Genomic DNA, 20,321 nt, shown 5'->3' on the forward strand with positions numbered 1-20,321 from the left:
TGCGGGGGAAGCGAGCGGCGAGAGGAGCCCGAGGCGAAAAAGTAGCTGTCAAATGCGCGGCTCCTTTAAGCGGAGCCCTCAGTCCGGCTCGGAGAGTCATGGCGACCACAGCGTCTAACCACTACAGCCTGCTCACCTCCAGCTCGCCCATGGTGCACGCCGAGCCGCCGGGGAGCATGCAGCCGGGCGCCGGCTACAGGGACGCCCAGGCGCTGGTGCAGGCGGACTACGCGCTGCAGAGCAACGGGCACCCGCTCAGCCACGCTCACCAGTGGATCACGGCGCTGTCCCACGGCGGCGGCGGAGGCGGCGGGGGCGGCGGCGGCGGAGGAGGCGGCGGGGGCGGCGGCGGCGGCGGGGACTCGCCCTGGTCCACCAGCCCGCTGGGCCAGCAGGACATCAAGCCCTCGGTGGTGCAGGCCGGCGGCCGGGGGGACGAGCTGCAGCAGCAGCAGCAGCAACAGCAGCACCACCCGCAGCAGCAGCAGCAGCCCGGGCGGCCGCCGCACCTGGTGCACCACGCCGGGAGCCACCACGCCGCCGTGGCCGCGGCGGTGGCGTGGAGGACTGGCGGCTCGGCTCACCTGCCGCCGGGCATGGCGGCGGCCAACGGCGGCGGTCAGGGCGGGCTCCTCTACTCGCAGCCGCCGGGCTTCACGGTCAACGGGATGCTGGGCGGCGGGCAGCCGGGCATGCACCACCACGGCCTGCGGGACGCCCACGAGGAGCCGCCGCCGCCCCCCCACCACCCCGACCACCTCCCCCAGCCGCCGCCGCCGCCGCACCCGCACGCCGGCCAGCCCCCGCCGCCGCCGCACCACCACCCGCACCACCACCACGAGGCGCACTCGGACGAGGACACGCCGACCTCGGACGATCTGGAGCAGTTCGCCAAGCAGTTCAAGCAGCGGCGCATCAAACTGGGATTTACCCAAGCGGACGTGGGCTTGGCCTTGGGCACGCTCTACGGCAACGTCTTCTCGCAGACCACCATCTGCCGCTTCGAGGCCCTCCAGCTGAGCTTCAAGAACATGTGCAAGTTGAAGCCTTTGTTGAACAAGTGGCTCGAGGAGGCGGACTCGTCGTCCGGCAGCCCCACCAGCATAGACAAGATCGCGGCGCAGGGGCGCAAACGGAAAAAGCGCACCTCCATCGAGGTGAGCGTCAAGGGCGCCCTCGAGAGCCATTTCCTCAAGTGCCCCAAGCCCTCCGCCCAGGAGATCACCTCGCTGGCGGACAGCCTCCAGCTCGAGAAAGAGGTGGTCCGCGTGTGGTTTTGTAACAGGAGACAGAAAGAGAAACGCATGACTCCCCCGGGAGGGACTCTGCCGGGAGCCGAGGACGTGTATGGGGCCAGCAGGGACACGCCGCCGCCGCCGCACCACGGGGTACAGACTCCTGTGCAGTGAACGCCGCCCCCGCCAACGCCGCTGGCGGAGGAGGAGGAGCAGGGAGGGAGCTGGGGAGGGGGGCCGGCCCCTGGCCCCCTCCCCCTAACCCCTTCCTCCTCCGGCCTTTTGATTGTTTCCCCCCTCCCCCCCTTAAAACAAACAAAACAAAAACAAAACAGGCAGACAAACAGGAAGGAAGGAAGGAAGGAAGGCGACTGCACTGAACTCTCCTTGAAACGGTAGCAAAGTGTGTAATGAATGGTGTGTTTTGACCTTTACAGGCGACTAACCAGGCAATGGAGTGCAGTGAGTATATGGATGCGTGTGCAACAGAGGCGAGTGCGTGTCTGCCCCCCCCCCTTCCATCTCTCTCTCTCTCTTTCTCTCTCTCGGTCTTCCTCGCATCCAGGCCGAAAAGGCTTCCAAACGTCGTGCGGGGGGGGGGGGAGGGGAGAACTTCCTCCCTGGGCAAAGACAAAAGTTGGCCTGCCTTAACATCAAATGTTTGAGGGTTTATGCCAAAGGCAGTTAGGAAGGCAGGAAAGATGCTTCAGTGCTCTGGAACCCTCCGCCTGGCTGGAGTCCGGGGAAGGGACATGGGGAAGAAGGCAGTGTGCTCTCGGTCGCGTTCGATAGTCTCCCTCTCCCTCCCCCGCATGAATTTACACTGCAAGAAAACCCAAGTTTACGCGTAGCATACCTTTGCTGAAAATGACTTGCATTTCCCGCGCTGGCCAGGCGGGTCAGGGGAGCAGCTGTTTGCTGTCCTCTTTGTGTGGCTGTGAAGTTTGGGTACCCAAAGGATCGCCCCTTATTTGTTCTTTCGGACATCCTTTAACCTCCAGAATGGGGACTGCAGGGCTTTTTACTTCCTAAGTAGGTCTTTAGTGTCAGGAAGAGGGCAGAGGAGAAAGGAGGAGGAGAGACAGCTCTGGCCTGCCCGAAAGGTGGTCCTACAGTTATGCCCTATGCAATGCAAGAGGCAGTGTGTGCGCGAGCGTGGGGAGAGAGAGAGAGAGAGAGAGAGATCATTTGGGGGCAGAGGTGGTGGAAGGTTGAAAGATGGAGCAATATCAATAAAGACTGGCGGTCCTGTTTGGGCAAGCCATGGCTGAAGGACACCTCTGTGTATCTCTATGTGTGTCTGCCAGAGACACAGAGAGAGTGAACGATAGGCAGTCATAGCCTAGCATGTTAACATGGAAGGGAGTCTCCTTAGGCTTAGATGAGTTCACCACCAGGTAAGTGTACCTGGGGTTGCTACTGCTCTTCTTTCCCACCAGAAAGTGGCACTTTGAAAAGATCTAAAAACTGTGGATAAAATGGGGGAGGGGAGAGAGAGAGAAAGAGAGAGAGCTGGATGCTGAGCTTCACGGGTAATACACAGGAAGTTCTCTGTACCGTCTTGAGTTCTAGACGCTATTCTGTGCTAGAACACTGATGTTGGGATCTGCTTCAAATTTGGAAAGGGAGGGGAGAGAATCGAACCAAAAAAGACCCTTCATTCTGATCCTCTAGCAGAGTCGCTTGGAAGTAAGTTCCTGCGTGGGGGGTATTTAGGGCTGCAGCTTGAGAGAGAGGGAGAGAGAGAGAGAGAGAGCTGGCCTCCCACTTGTTCAGAGCGGAAGAAGGTAAAAACGATTCCAGACTGGCACCCACCTCACAAACAGAAGTGGAGGCAAGTCCCGGTGCTTTCCCTGGAACTTACTTTCACCCTGTTTAGGGTCTGGGTGTTACAGATGAGGTTTAGGAATTGCAAGCCTGGACCTTCTCATCTCAATGGGAGGCTTCGGTGAGGACCTGCCTTATAGTCATGTGCCAAACACACCAGAGAATCTGGTTTAAACCGATGGAGCGCCCCACAGCGGGGTTAAAACTGTGAAGGTGTCCACGCTGAGTTCCATAGAAACTAATAGGACTTACTTCCAAGTAAACAAGTTAATGGGATTGATTTCAAATCCAAGTGCTTGGTGTCAGTGGCTCATGGACCCCAGTTCTGGCCACACACACACACACACACACACGGAAGCATTTCTGTTTAGGAGTTACTCTCTATTTTTTTTAGGTGCACCCTCTCCCCCTCCCCCCCCAATTCTTTACTGAAATTTCAGCATAATGTGTGGCATGGAAAAGGGGCGGGTGAGAGAGAGACCGGCTTTACTGGGTCCGCCTTTTCTCTTTCTCTGGAGGGAGCCAAACGCTGTGAAAACAAAGCAACCAAAATGCCATTTTCAATCCTTCCCCCTTTTGTTAGTCAGTTTAATAGATGCATTTCCTTGCTGGGAAAACGGTTAACTTTCCAAAAAAGCAAAAGGCTTTAGAGAGGGCAGGAAGGGAGACCTTGAAACTGTATATTATATTCTATACTGGGGTGGGGTGGGATAACCCTTGAAACTGTGATGGTGAGAGATTTCACATTTTGAAGCATCTATTCAGCACAAAAGGGGAGTATGCAACTTTTTATTTAAAAAAAAATCTTTGCAAAGTTTGTCTAGCGAAATATTTGAGAATTGTGAGGCCAATGAACCTTTTTTTCCAGAGCAACTGGCAGGTAAACATTGGAATGGTGAGATGGAGGTTTACAAATACGTCCTTCGTTGATCGTTCTAAGCCTTAGAAAGGCATGTGATGTTCTCCTCCTCCCCCCTCCCCTTGAAAAGACAAATACATTCCCCCAAGAAGCCTGTTCAATTGCCTTTATTCTATTTTTCTCAATCACCCCCTCCCCCACAATATGGACACTAATTTTTAAGGGTATTGAGCTGCTGGTTGTTATGGTCTGGAGATGAACCTAAAGACTTTCAGGTCAGGGGCAGAGAAAATGGCAAATGAGTGGAAGTGAACTTTCAGAAACTTATTAATACCTGGGTAAGGTCAAAAGAAGGAGTTTGGGGGAGAGATTTCTGCAGATCCTCTAAACCCCTGAATAGGTTTACTTAAAATAATAATAAAAAGTTACCACGCAAACCTTACCGCTCTGTATATATGTTCGATATTTGTCCTTCGAAATGCAGAAATAGTTTAAATGTTTTCTTTGTCTATTTTTTTTAATGCTACCCAGGGAAATATTTTCATATCATTTTTAAGTGGCCTGCCTCAATGTATATTTATTTCTTTTAAAGCAAACAGGTTCTGGAAACTGTTTTTTTCCCTGTAGCTTTAAATGAGTAGGAGAACAAAAAAAAAATCTATATGAGATGTAATTTTTTTTGTTCAGTCTCTTTAAAGGAATACTTTGTTTTTGGTACATTTGGATGTGCTTGTGGGGAAAAAATAAAAGCGCAGAGATCCTTATATATTTATGTTAAAGTAATATTTTATTATCTACATAAAACAGAAATACACAAGACTTTTATAGTTTGTTCTAATTATTGGCATATCTTTTTTTTTGAGAAATAGTTTTGAGTGGCGGCATAGTTCTTTGGGAAAAATAAATGAGCGGGGGGGGCAATAGATTCTAGTCCTTTTATCAAGTTGTTTTCCATGCAAAATGCGGGGGGGGGGCAGCGCCCTTCCTTTCGGCTTCCTGACATTTTGGAATAAATCTGTTGACAGATTCAGCTGGTGTAACTTCTATAGGGGTTCCCGTGCGAGAGGCCTTGGGCCTGGTCGCTTGTGAGCCAGGCGCAAGCCGGTTTCAGAGAGGCGCACATTGATGTTCTGCACAGCCAGCGCGGCGTGTCGTTTGATGCTCTGGCCAGCGGTTTCTCTTGGAAGCGCATGTGCGGGGAAAAAGCGGCCACGATCCTTCCTCTGAGGCTAAAGTCATCTAAAGCGTCTTTTGCCTAAAAGTCGCCCTCACTGTAGGCTGCGATCCGATCTGTAGGCGCGCGCTTACTTGGAAGTAAAAGTTCTGATTAGACGAACGAGGGAATTGAAGTGATTCAAGAGCAATGCTGAAAAGCAAGACCTTTTCTCCCGAGTAGGAAGGTTGACTTCCCGCTGCAGGCCAGAAATGAGTCCAACGCTGAGCTGGAGGAAGTGGGTTTAAGATAACTGCTGCAACCCAGTGCTTTCAGTTTGGCCTGGCTTTGTTTGGTGCTTAGTCTAGGAGGGGAGGGACTGTGCGTTCGTGCTGTCTTTCACCCAAAGTGCCCTGGGGCTGGGGTTTAGCTGGGTTTCCCTTCTCCAAAGATGTATTTTGTCTGGACCAACAGCTCGCCTTTTGAAGGGCCTTGAGGGGCCTTTGGGGTTTGGTTTTGTGTGAGTGGACGTGGTTAGTGCTCATTCACACCCATCTCCTTGCTTGTTTGCTGCTTTGTTTTTTTTTTTCTTTGCGATTGGAATAAAGTTGCATCTCCGCCCACAACAGAGGAGCAGCGAAGATGTTTTGTGCTTAGATTTATCCGGACTCCTGTCCCTGCTTGGGAGGTGAGTTCCTTTGAAATAAATGAAACTTCCTCCTTAAGCCTGCAGAACTGACTGCTCAGTGAAGACGCGCTTCAGTTCGATGGCTTTTAGTTGAACTGGGCTGTGGAACATCCTGCGGGGGAGGAGGGGGAGGGCATAGCTTGGCAAATCTCTGTATTGCGGGGGGGGGGGCAAGGAAAACGACCTCAGCAACTTCTACACCCCTATGCTAACTTATGGAGGTTATGGCTGAGGAAATTCGAAGGTGTTGTCCTAGCCCCCAGTGAAATCCACAGCAGCTTCGCTGCGTTAGAGGCCAGTGGGTGTGAGATGGTGAGCGACGCCAGCGTGTTTTCAGGTGATAACATCATCTTCTAGTTTGCTGGGCTTTTATAAGTGAAATGCTCCCCCCCGTTTCCGTGCTAACTCTTCTTCTCCACCCCTCCCTCTTTTACGATAGTTTCCAGGCTTATTAGATTTAATCATCTTTTCTAACTCCTAGTCAATACTACACGCGTCCCAAACAGATTCAGCTAAATGATCTTATCAATAGTCTGGAAGCGAAGTGACAGAAAGAAGGAGTGTTCTGCGACCGCAGATATGCTGATGGGTAAAATGTTTAAGCTGGGTATAGATTGAACGTCCGTTAGTCAATAGTTCGCTGGATTGTTTATATTTTTAAATGGAGGGGGGGTGTTGGAGGAGATGAAAACTGGGCAGCATCTGCCCTCTGCAGGACACTTCCGTGATCTTGGAAGGGTCTTTCTTTCTTTCTTTCTTTCTTTCTTTCTTTCTTTCTTTCTTTCTTTCTTTCTTTCTTTCTTTCTTTCTTTCTTTCTTTCTGTCTTTCTTTCTTTCTTTCTTTCTTTCTCTCTCTCTTTCTTTCTTTCTCTCTTTCTCTCTTTCTCTCTTTCTCTCTCTCTCTCACTCTTTCTTTCTCTCTTTCTCTCTTTCTCTCTCTCTCTCTCTCTCTCTTTCTTTCTCTCTTTCTCTCTCTCTTTCTCTCTCTCTCTCTTTCCCTTCTCTCCACGTGGGGGAAAATTAGATGACAGGGTGTTGGTTTGGATCAGGTGTGATTTTGATGCCCCCCACCCTTGCTTTAAACCGCCTTACCTAGAGAATGCGTGTTGTGTTTGTTGCTGGAACTGCCGGGGCGTATATAGAGTGCTCAGGAAGGCAAAGCAGCGAGGCAGTGGAGACTAGTTTGAAAAGGGGTAGCTGTGTTACTCTCTCACAGAAAAATAAAAGTCCAGTGGGACCTTCAAGACTAACTCCATTCGAACCTAAGCTCTGGTGAGGTACATCTCACTTTTTCTCAGGTATGTGGAGGGAAATCTTATTGGGAAACGTTTTTGGTTTTGCTTGAGGTCTATTTCTTTGAAAGACAATGAGGCAGAATTAGGAATATTAATAAGCTCCATCTACTTAATGAAAAAGAACTAAACAATCCTCAAGCACAAAGGGGGAAACTGACCAGTAATGTTGTAGGTTTCCTTTCACCGTCCTTTTCTCCAACTGTCAACAAGACGAAACTATAGTTACTTTCCGCTTTTGCTAGGTGTTTTGCTAAGTGCTAGATCGAAATGCTTAGGCTGACACCTATTTTTTGACACCTATTTCCGTTCTTGTTCAGGGAATTGAAGTCTTAAGACATACCCAAAAAGCAGCAAAAAAAGCATTGCATTTGTGAATGGGATAGGAGAAGTTTCCAAATAATCGTTTGTGGGGTTCCCTGCGTTAGAATTTGAAGTCAGTTCAGTTCTCAGCTCTTTGCAAGAAACTGAGAGGTAGGAGCAGCGGCCGAGAAATATTAGAACTAGAACAAAATCGTGGACGAGAAGAAATCTGAGAGAATTTCTAACTCTCTAATGAACATAAGAACATAAGAGAAGCCATGTTGGATCAGGCCAATGGCCCATCCAGTCCAACACTCTGTGTCACACAGTGGCCAAAAAAAAAACAACAACCCAAGTGCCATCAGAAGGTTCACAAGTGGGTCTAGAAGCACACCCCCCCCCAAACACCAAGAATACAGAGCATCACTGCCCCAGACAGTTCCAATAATGTACTGTGGCTAATAGCCACTGATGAAAGCCACTCTGCTACATATTTTTATCCAACCCCCTCTTGAAGCTGGCTATGCTTGTAGCCGCCACCACCTCCTGTGGCAGTGAATTCCAATGTTAATCACTCTTTGGGTGAAGAAGTACTTCCTTTTATCCATTCTAACCCGACTGCTTAGCAATTTAATTGAATGCCCACGAGTTCTTGTATTGTGAGAAAGGGAGAAAAGTACTTCTTTCTCTACTTTCTCCATCCCATGCATAATCTTGTAAACTTCTATCATGTCACCCCTCAGTCGACGTTTCTCCAAGCTAAAGAGTCCCAAGCGTTTTAACCTTTCTTCATAGGGAAAGTGTTCCAAACCTTTAATCATTCTAGTTGCCCTTTTCTGCACTTTTTTCAGTGCTATAATATCCTTTTTGAGGTTGTACACAGTATTCCAAATGAAACCGCACCATCGATTTAAACAGGGGCATTATGATACTGCCTGATTTGTTTTCAATTCCCTTCCTAATAATTCCCAGCATGGCGTTGGGCATTTTTACTGTCTTGGCATTTTCAGTGAGTTATCTACCACGACCCCAAGATCTTTCTCTTGGTCAGCCTCTGCCAGTTCACACCCCATCAACTTGTATTTGTAGCTGGGATTTTTTGACCCCAATGTGCATTACTTTGCGCTTGGCCACATTGAACCTCATCTGCCACGTTGACGCCCACTCACCCAGTCTCAACAGATCCCTTTGGAGTGCCTCACAATCCTCTCTGGTTCTCACCACCCTGAACAATTTAGTGTCATCTGCAAACTTGGCCACTTCACTGCTTACTCCCAACTCCAAATCATTAAGTTAAAGAGCATGGGACCCAGTACTGAGCTCTGCGGCACCCCACTGCTTACCGTCCTCCACTGCGAAGACTGCCCATTGATATTCACTCTCTGCTTCCTATTAATTAGCCAGTTTTTGATCCGCAAGAGGACCTGTCCTTTTACTCCATGACTCTCGAGCTTACTAAGGAGCCTTTGATGAGGAACTTTATCAAAAGCTTTCTGGAAGTCAAGGTAAACAATATCTATTGGGTCCCCTTTGTCCACATGTTTGTTCACCCCCTAATGGCTAAGAGAGGAAAGAGTTTCACCTAAATAAAGTGCCTTGGAGAATTGGCTATAAGAATTTCTTTTTAAACACCTATAGCTGAACTTGGACTCAGTAGCAGACATTCAATGTAGTCTGTCTTTCTTTCTTTCTTTCTTTCTTTCTTTCTTTCTTTCTTTCTTTCTTTCTTTCTTTCTTTCTTTCTTTCTTTCTTTCTTTCTTTCTTTCTTTCTTTCTTTCTTTCTTTCTTTCTTTCTTGTAATTTTTTCACTGTTATCTGACAGGGGTCGTTGCAGTCTAAATCTGTAGAAAAGCTTAAGTGGTTTTTGAGGTATTTGCATTTCTGGTCCCTCCCCCTCCCTTTCTTTTATGGAGATAATTTCTGTTGTTTAAGTGGAAGCTATTGCATTAGGCTTCTTTTTAATAGAAGTGTTTCCCTCCTTAAGTTGCAGGGATGGTTGTTTACATTTCTGGACCATGTAATAAATAATTATGTAAATAACGCCGAGCATCCCCCCCCTCCCCCTCAAAAAAAATGTAGCCGTTCCACAATGTTCCAGAAGGCCTTTATGGAGAGAAAGCATAATCTTTATTCCTCCTCCTCCCCATCTACAAGCCAAGCCCGTTTCAGTACTGGTCAGTCCGCACCGCTTTACTTGACAATCCTTCCTCTGATTTTGCTTGCTGTTTCTAAGCTTTTTTGTCCTGGCACTAGAAGGCTGTTTCTCAAAGGCTGCCCGCCTTGCTCTTTCCAGAGAAATCCAACCGACCTTGTTCTGGTTTGGTAAGGATTAGTTGCAAGCCCTCTCGGAAAGGAGAGACGATTAAACAGACCCTAAAGCTTACGAGATGCTTTTCGTAGTGGTGGATAATAACCCAGGCTCTTTGGGTCGGAATGCAAATACTTACTGGCCAGTGAAGGCTGGCGGCCAAAGGTTCTGAGACCCGGGGTTCCCGCTGGATCTTGGGAATGGGAAAAGGTGGAGGAAACCAGGTGTCGGGGAGAAATCGAAGGTGGCTTAGCTAACCTAACCTTTTGGGGAAGGTCTGTGTACACTTACACAGTTGTTGCTGCAGGGGCATTTGACTTTACAAGTGCAGATTGTTTTTAAGCTCCTTTTTGTCACCAACCCTCTCAGGTATTGGCAAATCATAGGAGCAAAAGCGGCATTTTCAGAATTACGGCCATAATTAAACATAGATGCCCCCAATAGCGGTTTGTTCCCAAACCTTGGCTAAGTCTGTGTAGCCGTGAGTCGCGTTGAATGCAGGGTTGCGCTGGAGGGCTTCTTTGCACCCCCACTGGACAGTAAATCCCACTGATTTCGATAGGACTCACTTGCTGCAAGTGGACATGTACACTCAGAATTGTGCCGCACAAACACCCTGACCAGGAAGTGAAGCAACCGGAAACAAGAATGTGTCTGGGTTCTAATATTAGTTTCGAAACACCTCAAACCCCCCCCCCCCTCCATTCCTTTAGAGAAATCTCTCGACAGGGAGCTCGAACTTATGTTTAATGCTATCGCAGGAGTTCTGAGTTGTTTCCGAGTGCACAGCGGAAAAGTGCTCCTGACAGGATTAAGGAGCTTCAGTTCGCCTCTCGAGGGTCCCTCAAATGTGGCTTGGAACGAATTTGCAGGAGGAAAGCGGATGGGATGTGGTGCGAGGATGTAGATTGTTCTGTTGTTGCAGGGGGGGGGGGGGGGGGACTCATAGCAATAACCCCCAGAGGTAGCTTTGGCAGCTTTTTGTGGTCGGGTTATGGTAACTGTGAGAGTCTTCTGAAAAAGAGTTGAAGGCTGAAGTCACAGAAGCTGTAATTCACTTTCCCTCCGAAGGAATCCAGCTCCTGTTTGAAGCCGCAGCTGGAAAAAAGTGTTCGGCGTCTCTGCTTTAAGCACCTTTGCCCTCGGAGTCAGGGGGATTTACTTCTCTGAGAAGGTATAGGATCGGTGTCGGACGGGTAGCTTTCCAGGGCAATGTGACCTGGGAGGAGAGGGGCCGGCGCTGGCTCCTCCTGCGAAGGGCTTCTTGGCTCAGTTCTTCCCATCCTGCCCCGAATCCCTACAAGGAAAACAGCCAGGTCTTTCGGAATGTTTTGATTTAATTTAACATAATTTTTTGGACTCACGGATCCTTCCTCTCTTGAAAAGAAATCCCCTTGGATTGCAGTGGGCACGGCTCTCCAAGTCAATGTCTGCGCAGAAGCGAGATGTTAAGAGTTTGTGTTTAGCCCTAAAGTTGTGATGGAGAAGGGGACTCTGGGCTAGGAGGGAAGCAGCAAGTTTGGGGGAAAAAAACCCTGCTCTTCTCCGGGGGACTTTTGAAACCAAGCTGAAGGGGACATTCAGAACAGCAGGGCTCCTTTGTTTCTCCCCAGGGCGAAGAGTTTCTGAAGCGGGTGGCTGAACTGGTCGGAGGGGAAGAAGCAAAGGCCCGGACGAGGGAAGTCCCTCTCCTTTGGGGGGTCTGTGGCCCAAGGAGGCCTAGAGAGGCCCGTAGCCCTGCCTGCCTCCCCCAAATGACAGGCTGTCCCGCGGACCATCTGATGCTGGCCAGTGCCCCATAGAGGGCGAAGCGGGGGGAAAGGCGAAGGGCGAACTCGGAGAATCCGCCGGAGCCGAAAGCCTGGCCGGAGCGGGACGCCTCAGCGCCCCCCCCCCCCCACGGTTTGGCTTGAAAGCCAGCCCACCCCTCGCCCTCCCCCCAGGCGCTGCCGGGACCGGGGTCCCCCGGGGTCGCCGCTTGGCAGTTTGGAGGGGCAGGAAGCAAAGGGGGGGGGGGGGAGAGGGACACAGTTGTCCCGCGGTCCTCGGGTGGCCTTTCTTGCCCTGGAGTCAGGCTTGGGGGCCGCCGCGAGAGCGCCTTTTACCCTGGGGAAAGATGTCCTTTTGTTTTATCTCCTGGCCCGCCTCTGGCGTGGAGAGCAGCCTTCTCGAGCCGCCGGACAGAGCCTTCCTTTCCCCCAGATGGGCCTCAGTCGGTAGGGGGGGGGGTTGTGGGGGGGGGCGAGAGCGGTCATCTTGGAGCGACTCTTGCTTTGCGGAGCTTCAGGGCAACCTGTCCAGCGGCTGCCTGAACCCGCGGGCCGCGTCGCCTGCTTGCCCAAGGCCGGCCCACCTGCAAGCCGAGGGGCGGCTTCTCTCCTGCCCCCGTGCTTAGCATCCTGGCTCGGCCAAGCCCGCTCCTGCCCCAGTCGAACTTCGCCGGGCAAGTTTGGGGCGGGCGGCGGCTGCTGCCTGGTTCATTAATCGCGGGCGCCGGCTGGATTTCATTCCGCGCGCCCGTCATTCACTGCCAGGTCCGCGGAGGCCCCAGCGCTCGGGGCAGGCTGCAGGAGGGGAGACGCGCGCACCAGGACACCGGGGCGGCCCATTCATTTCCTCCCCTCCGCCTGTGGATTCCGAAGACTTTGAAGCAGGCGCAATCATTACACTAATTTGTATTTGATTGTTTGGGCGGACGAGGGTGAGTTTTATTACACTAAAGCATTCAAGCACGCACGCACCGCTGATTAGCGGTATACGTTAAATCAAGTTGTTTGTACACATTGTCTTACCACATATAGGCAGTCTTATTATTCTAATTACTCTAATTAGGGCATTGCAATGGTTTCGATTTGATTTGAAGAGACACCGGAGTCTTGCTGTCCTTTTGGGAGGGGAGAGGGGAGAAGTGCCCCTCCCGGTAATATTCAAACCTGCACATACTTAGAAAGTGCCAAGGAGAAGGGCCGGGAGGCCCGCTTGGGTGAGAAACGCTGCGGTCGTGCGGGGTCCCGCTCTTTAGCAAGCTAGTCCTTCTTTATTTGTTTTTGTTTTTTTTAAATCTAACTTTTCAGAGTAATGCGCGAAGTCAACGTTTGCTGCTCTCCTGCCCTAACCCGAGCCTCTTCTTTCCTTAGCAGCTGCAACATTTGCTTGGAGGAGGGGGTGGGTGGGAGGAAGCTGTCTTGAGTATACTTTCTGGGAATCTGTTTCATAAGCTTGAAATGAATGTGATTATTAACTGATACCATCAGTTCATCAAACGGTTACTTCGATAGGGGACTATAATTAAACCCTTAATCCTGTTTGAGACTCTTCCCTCCTCAAAACGCCTTCCCCCCTTCTATTTTTTTTTTTAAATCAACAGCGTTTATTTTAGGCGAGAAGAACAAGTATCTTTAGCAGAGAGATCAAATGCTTGCTTATTTCTCATTAGCCAGCAGAAACATCTCTATAGCTCCCCCCCCTCCAAACACATCCAGATTTCCCTCTTTGTTTTGGCTCACCAAGAGAAATTTCCTTTAAAAAAATAAATAAAAATGGAGCAAATTCGTAGGTTTCCCCTCCTCCTCCCAATCCTCTGTGAAAGGAGCCCTCAATGTGACCGGTCTGCGAAAACATTCGGCCTAGGCCTTGCTTGAAACAGGTCTTTTTGAAAACCGTGATTGGGGGGAACCGAAAGACCAGCGCCCTTCAGACCCTGCTGGACCTCCGGTCTGGAGTGGACCTGAAGATACCTTCCCTTCGCAGAAGAGGCAGAGGGGGCCCCAGATGGCTCCTTGGGCGTGTTTTGCACAAACCTGGGGCCCCCTCATCAACTAGGAGACCCAGTCACACACAAACACACACTCCCTAAAGGTTAGGGACAAAGGGTCACATTTAGTTCTCATTTCCATGCATTTTCTTTGGGCCCGTCGAGGTGTGTGAAGTGCTGGGAGGTTTTTCACGTTTGCTTTGGGTCTTCTTGGTGGCTGCTTTTGAAAACCAGTAGAGTCCACCACGCTTTGACAAGCACCTGCTCCCGCCCCCATCCTTTCTCTTCACCCTGAAGAGAGAGGGGGGGGAGGCTTTTGGCAGGGCCCAGGCGCCAGGATTCGAGAGGGCGTCTGGATGGGGTGGGTGATGCCTTGCCGAAGTCATGGGGAGATATGAAAAGGGGCGCAGGAGGGCCAGGGCCAGACCGGGTGCCGGGACGAGGCTGGAGACTGCAGGCTCGCGGCTGCCTTGCAGAGCGGAGCCAATCTTCCTCCAGCAGAGAGAGACCGCGGAGGACGGGGGCGGGGGGCGGGCGCCTTTTAGCCAGCCAAATGCCCCTCTGCCATAAAGATTCTCTGTGTCCCTGGATTTATCCTTCCCCGGAGAGTTCATTGTACAACACAGCCCGCCTGCCCTTCTCGCATGAATCTGTTTTGTAACAAAGTCTCCCCAGCGAGTGCATTAGAGAATAAAGCTTCTCTTCCCTCCCCCACCCCACCCCTGCCCTCTCCTCCCCTCCCTCCCCCCAATCCCTCCAGTGCAGCATCTGTTCCCGGAGAGTTCTTCTTTTCCCAGCCGCAGCGAGACTCAGAGTAGGACTTGGGCGCCCCACAGCGGCCAGAAAGGCAACTGGCTTTAACGAGCGGAGCTGAAGGAAGGGAGGCAGGGAACTGGTCAGGCGTCTATCCCTTGCCGGCGCCTTATCCATTTCGGAAAGAAAACCCGCCCAATGTAGGACGAGTCGGTGTGAATAACTGCGTTTCAAGATAAACTCTCTCAGGCCAAGAAGCCAACCTCGTGCCTGGAATACGGGTTAAGGTGGAGAAAGAACGCCCCCCCCCCTTTACCTTCTCTTACGTTCTTTTGCTTGCTTTTTTCCACAGTCCTCCAGGACAGGGCAAATAGGTCGAAGTATTTTAAAGCTCCTTCTAAAGCGTCCTCTAGAGTTCAAGCTGCTGCAGGGGAAGCATTCAGTCCTCTGAGCTTTGTGCATTTTTAAAAAAGTAATAGGGCAGATAGCCAAAAGCTGTCCTTATTAGAAATGTAGCCCTTCACTTGGTTCAACGAGCAAAGCACACTTCTCTAGTGTTGTTCTTAGCTTTTTGTTATGGCATTTCCTGTAGCAGTTTCTGAAATGGAACACTTGCATGAACTGGAATATAGACTCATTTTGGGGGAACCCCCCCCCCCCCCCGACTTCTACTTTTTATCTTCTGTTAACTACAGTGTCAATGCGGAGCTGCACACTCCTGTGTGCCTCAGCAGCATAAGAAAAGTTCAGATTTTTTATTTTTTTTAGTAGCAGGTATGTCAAGACCCTTGCTGTTTGGCATGGTTGTCACCAGGAGGGTGGCTTTTATCTGACCAATGCCACTGATGTCCAACTGGGAAAGAAACTTTGGGTGAAAAAATTCTTATCATAGGAAAGAAAGAATAGCATGCATGTACACACGCACCCTGGCTTTGTGGTGCATCATGCCTTGCATCATTGTGATGAGTTCTCTTTTAGCAAAAAGAGCTTTCAAAGCTGTGCTTAGCTATCATGGCTACTAGACATCAACCCACTCATAGCCTTTTCTGATCCCCCTTTATAGTAATCAAAGTCGCCAGTCGCCATCACCCAGTATTGTGGCTGTGCATCCCCTGTGCTTCTGCATTGTGTGAAGATAAGCAAGGAAGCTGCTCTGTGGCAAGGGAAATGTGCTCGTTTCCCACTTTGGAATGCTTTCATCCATTTTTATTTAATGTGATTCAGGAATGGGCGCTGGAATTAAAAACAGGCATAAAAATTATGCCCTGGAAGACAGTGATTTTTTTTGTCTAGAATAATAACAAGCAATCATCCCTCCCTAATGTGCTTAAGACTGTTGTTTTTCTGGTGGTGTTGTGTAAATTGGTTGTTAGGAGCTGAGTGTGCAAGGTCTTTTTAGGATCATGTCCAGCTTTCTCTGCAGCCACTTAAGACATTTCAGAATATCCAGAGCAAAGGGTAGGGGACTGAGCAAATTGCACCATCTATACTGATCTTGTTTATATGACATCATCATCAGTTGCTGAGTGATTGCATGCTCACATAGTAATATCTATATGTGCAGGTTCATCAGGAGTTATATAATCCATGCACAAGGTTTTTACAATAATGGGGAAAAAATCCCAAGTTGTAATGTATGAAGCAGCCTACACAAATGATCAGAGAGGTTTGCATTGTATTAGTCAGACTCACAGCTTCAACCAGGAGTTTGATGGTATATGTGCTGTTGTAGTGGAAACACACATTTGTTGTGCTGTTGTACGGTGGAAACACGCATTTGGTTTGGACATTAGGTAGGTGTGCAGATCTCTGGCATAATGTATAAGAGCTAGTGTTGATTTCTTGCTGTCCTGCATAGTATTCAGGGATGTGTTATGTCCAAAAGCATGGTATGGGAGGTGGGTTTTTTTCTTACACTTCACTACCATCTTTTTCTGATGGTTTGTCCTTCCAGACCAGAAGTTGAAGAACTTTCCATGTGTCTTTGTGTTTCTGTGGATAGCTGGAATTCTGATGGTATCTGCAGAGGGTCAGAAGGAATGCTGTTCCCTAGCCTGAGGGAAAAAAGCTTGGTACTCCATTTGCTTCCCAGGATACTGTAGGCTGTGGTAGTTTGTACCTCTCCCTTCTTTAGAAATCTCCACAAAGAGATTCTGGTGCTCCAGGTTGTTGTTGTTGTTGTTTGGGGGAGAGGCATGGTGACCCCAGCAACGAGCTTTCAAGGCAAGTAAGAAGCAGAGGTGCTTTGCCATTACCATCCTTTACAGAGCCTTCCTTGAACGTCCCCCATCCAGGTACCAACCCTGCTTATCTTTTGAAATCTGATGGGATTGGGCTATACCATATCATTCCACATTCCCATCTACAGTACTACTTCTCAGCAATAGCAACCACTTGGGACTGGTATAAACCAATGTGCTGAATCAATGAACCTCGTTTCTGAAAACTGGGCCATATGGGCATGTCCTGAGTAGCAGTCCTTCCCCATGTTCAGTTTCCAGAGAGAATTCTGTCGAAGCTGAACAGCTTTGTAGAAGTGCTCTTTGGCAACACAACGCCTCACATACATTAGTGTAGATTCAGATGGGCAGCTGTGTTAGTCTGAAGCAGCAGAACAAAGTTTGTCCAGTGGCACTTTTAAGACCAACATCATTTTATTCAAGGTATAAGCTTTCGTGTGCAGGCACACTTCTTTGGATACTTCTACATCTACTTCTACTTCAGATACATCTGAAGAATTGTGCTTGCACACAGAAGCTTATACCTTGAATAAAATTTTGTCAGTCTTACAGGTGCCACTGAACTCAAACTTTGTTCTACAGATTAGTGTGGTACGTGAGCAGCACCTGCAAGGTATAGTTTTAGTGTACAAGAGTGATGTTAAAGTTAGAGTGGTGTTAAAGTCCATTACAATTAAAAAAGAGAGAACAAAAAACCTTTCTGAAAATGCTACTGTGGTGAAACACTTGCCCTGATGGTTTTGACTTGTCCAGGAGTGTGCAGGCTTTTTGTCTATTCCGGTTTTTGGAAAATGGGTTTCGGTGGTTAAATGGGTTTCTGTGACATTCCAGTTAGAATTATAGAGTTGGATCCTGTTATTCTGTTCCATTAACATAGGAATATTCCACTGTTGGCTGAGACATATTCTGCCAGAGGAAGGTTCCATGCACTACAGCAAAGATGTGCAATTAGTGGGATGGAATCACAGGCTCCAACCCCGGAGTCTAATGATGGTAATCAGGTAGTCATGTGTAAAATAACTTGTTTTAAGGATTATTTCAGTCTGAAATTGGATCATCTATCCTGTGTCATCTAGCAACAATGGTATTAATGATTACTCCATGTCATGGTATGCATTGAAATATGTTAAGAAAAGCAAAGACCATTTGATAGAAATGGTCAACTTTTCTAGATAATTTAGGAATTAGAACTAGGAGAAAGAAAGATTTCTAAATTCAGTAAGATCCACTTGAAATTGTGGTTCTTCTGAATCTATCCAGCGAATCAGAAATGTTGATTTTGTACTCAGGAGGACTGTGACAATGTAGCCCTCTCCCTACGCTTTCCCTCTCCTCCTCCCCATAACAGGCACATGCTGAGACACAAAAACTCTTTAGGAAAAAGCATGGTACTGGTATGTGTGTGTGTGTGTGTGTGTGGGAGGGGTGTTTCTTGCTGCAGCATTACATTAATATGTCAGCTGTCCCTGGGAGAAGGCATGCAACTCAGCTTAGCACATGCTGTTAGGCTCCACACCTTTTCCTGTTTATCTAGGACACAATTTCTGTAATAATATTTATTTGTTTCTATTTGTATCCTGCCCTCCCTGCAAACAGGTTGTGTAGATAGGGCCCAAAGAGAACAGGCTCATTTTGACCCAAGCCAATTCTGTGCAGTTTCTAAGTTATTCCAGTAAGGACCACATTCTCCACACATCAGACATGACCTACACATATCTGTTTATGTGTACCAATGGCTTTTGCCGCATAAGAGCATAAATTATGGGCCAGGGAGTTCTTCAATCAAATCAGAATTTGCTTGGCTAAGAACTATTTTGGTTGTTTCAAGCAAGTCACTCCGTCTCAGCTGCCCATCAGTAACACAGAGAGAAAATACCGGCTTATTCAGTGTTGTTGCAAGGATAAGAGAGATAATGCATGTGAAAGCACTTATAATATAAATATTATTAGAGTGTGAAGACTATGTGTGAATTTATCCATGTGCTGATAGACACTTAATATGCACAAATATGTATCCACAATGTGTATGCATTCCCAGTTTTACATATAGACATAAACCCAAACATCTCTTGAACTGCAGCAGTTCCCATACCATTTATTTCTGGAATAGGCCCATGGATTTCAGAGGGTTATTTTAGTATATATGGTTTGATGACAGCATACCTAGCCAGTCAGCATATCTGTTTATCTTTCTGTTGGTGGGGAACATACACTTTTAAAAAAGTCCTTTCGCAAACATTCTCTTTGTTGGAAATCCTTTGGCGGCATATGAAGGTTCAGAGGCAGCATGTGTTTCTTCCTTCTTATTACAGGAACAAGACTGGGGAGATGCTCTTCCCCTCCCTTCAAATCACCCCTTGACAACGTTGCTTCAAAGCTGCCTTTAATTACGGAACAACTTGCTTGATAGTCGGATAGAAGAACGCGGCCTTCCCTTCACAAGGCGTCTAAATTCCACAAGCTCCCTATCTATTCATCGAGCCCTAATGGGCTTTGGCTTCTCATATTATTATTCATTATCATCTCTGGGGTGGCTCTGGATTATGTGGTTTCTTTGCTCACCACATCTTGTTTTATTTCTCTCTTTCATTGTTGTTATTGCTGGGTAGTGTTGATGTACAGTTTTCTCCATGGAGTGAATTATTCCTATTTAACACACAATAGGGAGGAACACTACACAGTAACAGGATTGCTTTCATTTCTGCTTTTTTCTTTTCTAATGCTCATGCAGCAAGAACTTTGCAAGAGCACAGCGCTATTTGGAACAAGGAAACTGTTAAACATGTAAAACCCCCTCCCAATGCCTATGAAACCTTTCACAGAGAGAAAGAACTGGAGAACTATTTACCAGCAAATACCTAAACATACATCAAATATCATCTTCCTTAACAGTCACAGGATGCTGACACCAACAAACCCACAAGGTTACTACTACTTTCCCAACAGTTACCAAAAAGACAAACAAAAACCCTGAACTAATCCCATTAAGTTCTGTGGAATTGTTCAGGAGTAATTGGGTTGCAGTCTGTTTAAATTCTCAATGTGCTTCCTATAGCCACTGAGGTCTTTTGAAGCTTATATATACACATTATAGTTTATTGCCCAATCGCTGTGATAAGGGCCAAGCATCCAGTTACCATCAAGTAGCTACTGGCTGATTGCTAAGTGATGATGCCCATAGAGAGAGGCAATTCACTAGAAGTTAATGAGAATCTACCAGGAGTTAACTGCTTTCCACCTCTACCATGACTTGAAGACAGATGGCAACTTTTTAAAGGGGCAGGTTCCATAGAAATGTATGGTGTGTCTAAAACTGCTCTGGATTAATCCATTTAAGTGTTGTGGGATATATCATCTGTCCTACAAGAGGGACACAAAATGTGAAATGTATAATGACAAAACAGGGGAAGGTTTTTTTTTAAAAAAAAATGGGATCCTCTTTTGAACTTCAGAAATTTGTCCAATAAAAAGATGTCACCTTATCTTTTGGTATCACTTATTTTAACATAGATCAACATGACATATGTGAAAGGATATTCTCCAGCTACCTGGCACAGAATTAGCATTAATCTCAGAAAAGCTCTCCCTGATCCCAGAGTACATTCTCTAGGCAGCATGGAGACATTACACATAGCTGGGTTTGCTCATGTGGGCTCTGCTATGAGACATGTTGCCACATGGAAGAGCTTTTGTCTGGCTTCCATATGGGTAAGTAATATTGAAATCCATCCTTGGGTTCTCATTGTACTGCCTTTTAGCTGGGGGGAATTACTCTGGAGGGTACTTAAAGCAGATCATTCCTCACCTTCTAGTACAAGCAAAGTATGGAGAGTCATTACATGTGACCGGAGAGTTGGGACAAGTTTTTCGTCAGTGAACACCATTCCTCAGTCTGATGTTTCTCCCAC

General features: G+C 48.0%; 1 protein-coding gene across 4 annotated transcripts; it reads left to right on the top strand.

Moving 5' to 3' along the window:
* Positions 1-7: 7 nt before the first annotated feature.
* On the top strand, positions 8-19,895 carry POU3F2 (POU class 3 homeobox 2). 4 transcript variants are annotated; one of them, XR_009555337.1, is made up of 2 exons: positions 8-1,697; positions 18,726-19,895. XR_009555337.1 is itself a non-coding variant. In XM_060237483.1 (2 exons), the coding sequence occupies exons 1-2, from the start codon at positions 99-101 to the stop codon at positions 18,798-18,800; spliced, it is 1,365 nt and encodes a 454-aa protein (XP_060093466.1). In that variant the 5' UTR covers positions 8-98; the 3' UTR covers positions 18,801-19,895. The 4 variants fall into 4 exon arrangements, 2 of the variants coding, with proteins under 2 accessions (XP_060093466.1, XP_060093471.1); XR_009555339.1 differs by having other exon boundaries at positions 8-1,630; XM_060237483.1 differs by having other exon boundaries at positions 8-1,388.
* The last annotated feature ends 426 nt before the right edge of the window (positions 19,896-20,321 follow it).

This window comes from Heteronotia binoei, chromosome 1, assembly GCF_032191835.1.
Source record: "Heteronotia binoei isolate CCM8104 ecotype False Entrance Well chromosome 1, APGP_CSIRO_Hbin_v1, whole genome shotgun sequence".
NCBI lineage: Eukaryota > Metazoa > Chordata > Lepidosauria > Squamata > Gekkonidae > Heteronotia > Heteronotia binoei.

Excerpts from the sequence above, each read along its gene's own strand:
- POU3F2 (XM_060237483.1), top strand. The coding sequence starts at position 99 with ATGGCGACCACAGCGTCTAACCACTACAGCCTGCTCACCTCCAGCTCG. Across the intron at positions 1,389-18,725 it reads CGCCGCCGCCGCACCACGGG|GAACAAGACTGGGGAGATGC; the intron begins GTACAGACTCCT and ends TTCTTATTACAG.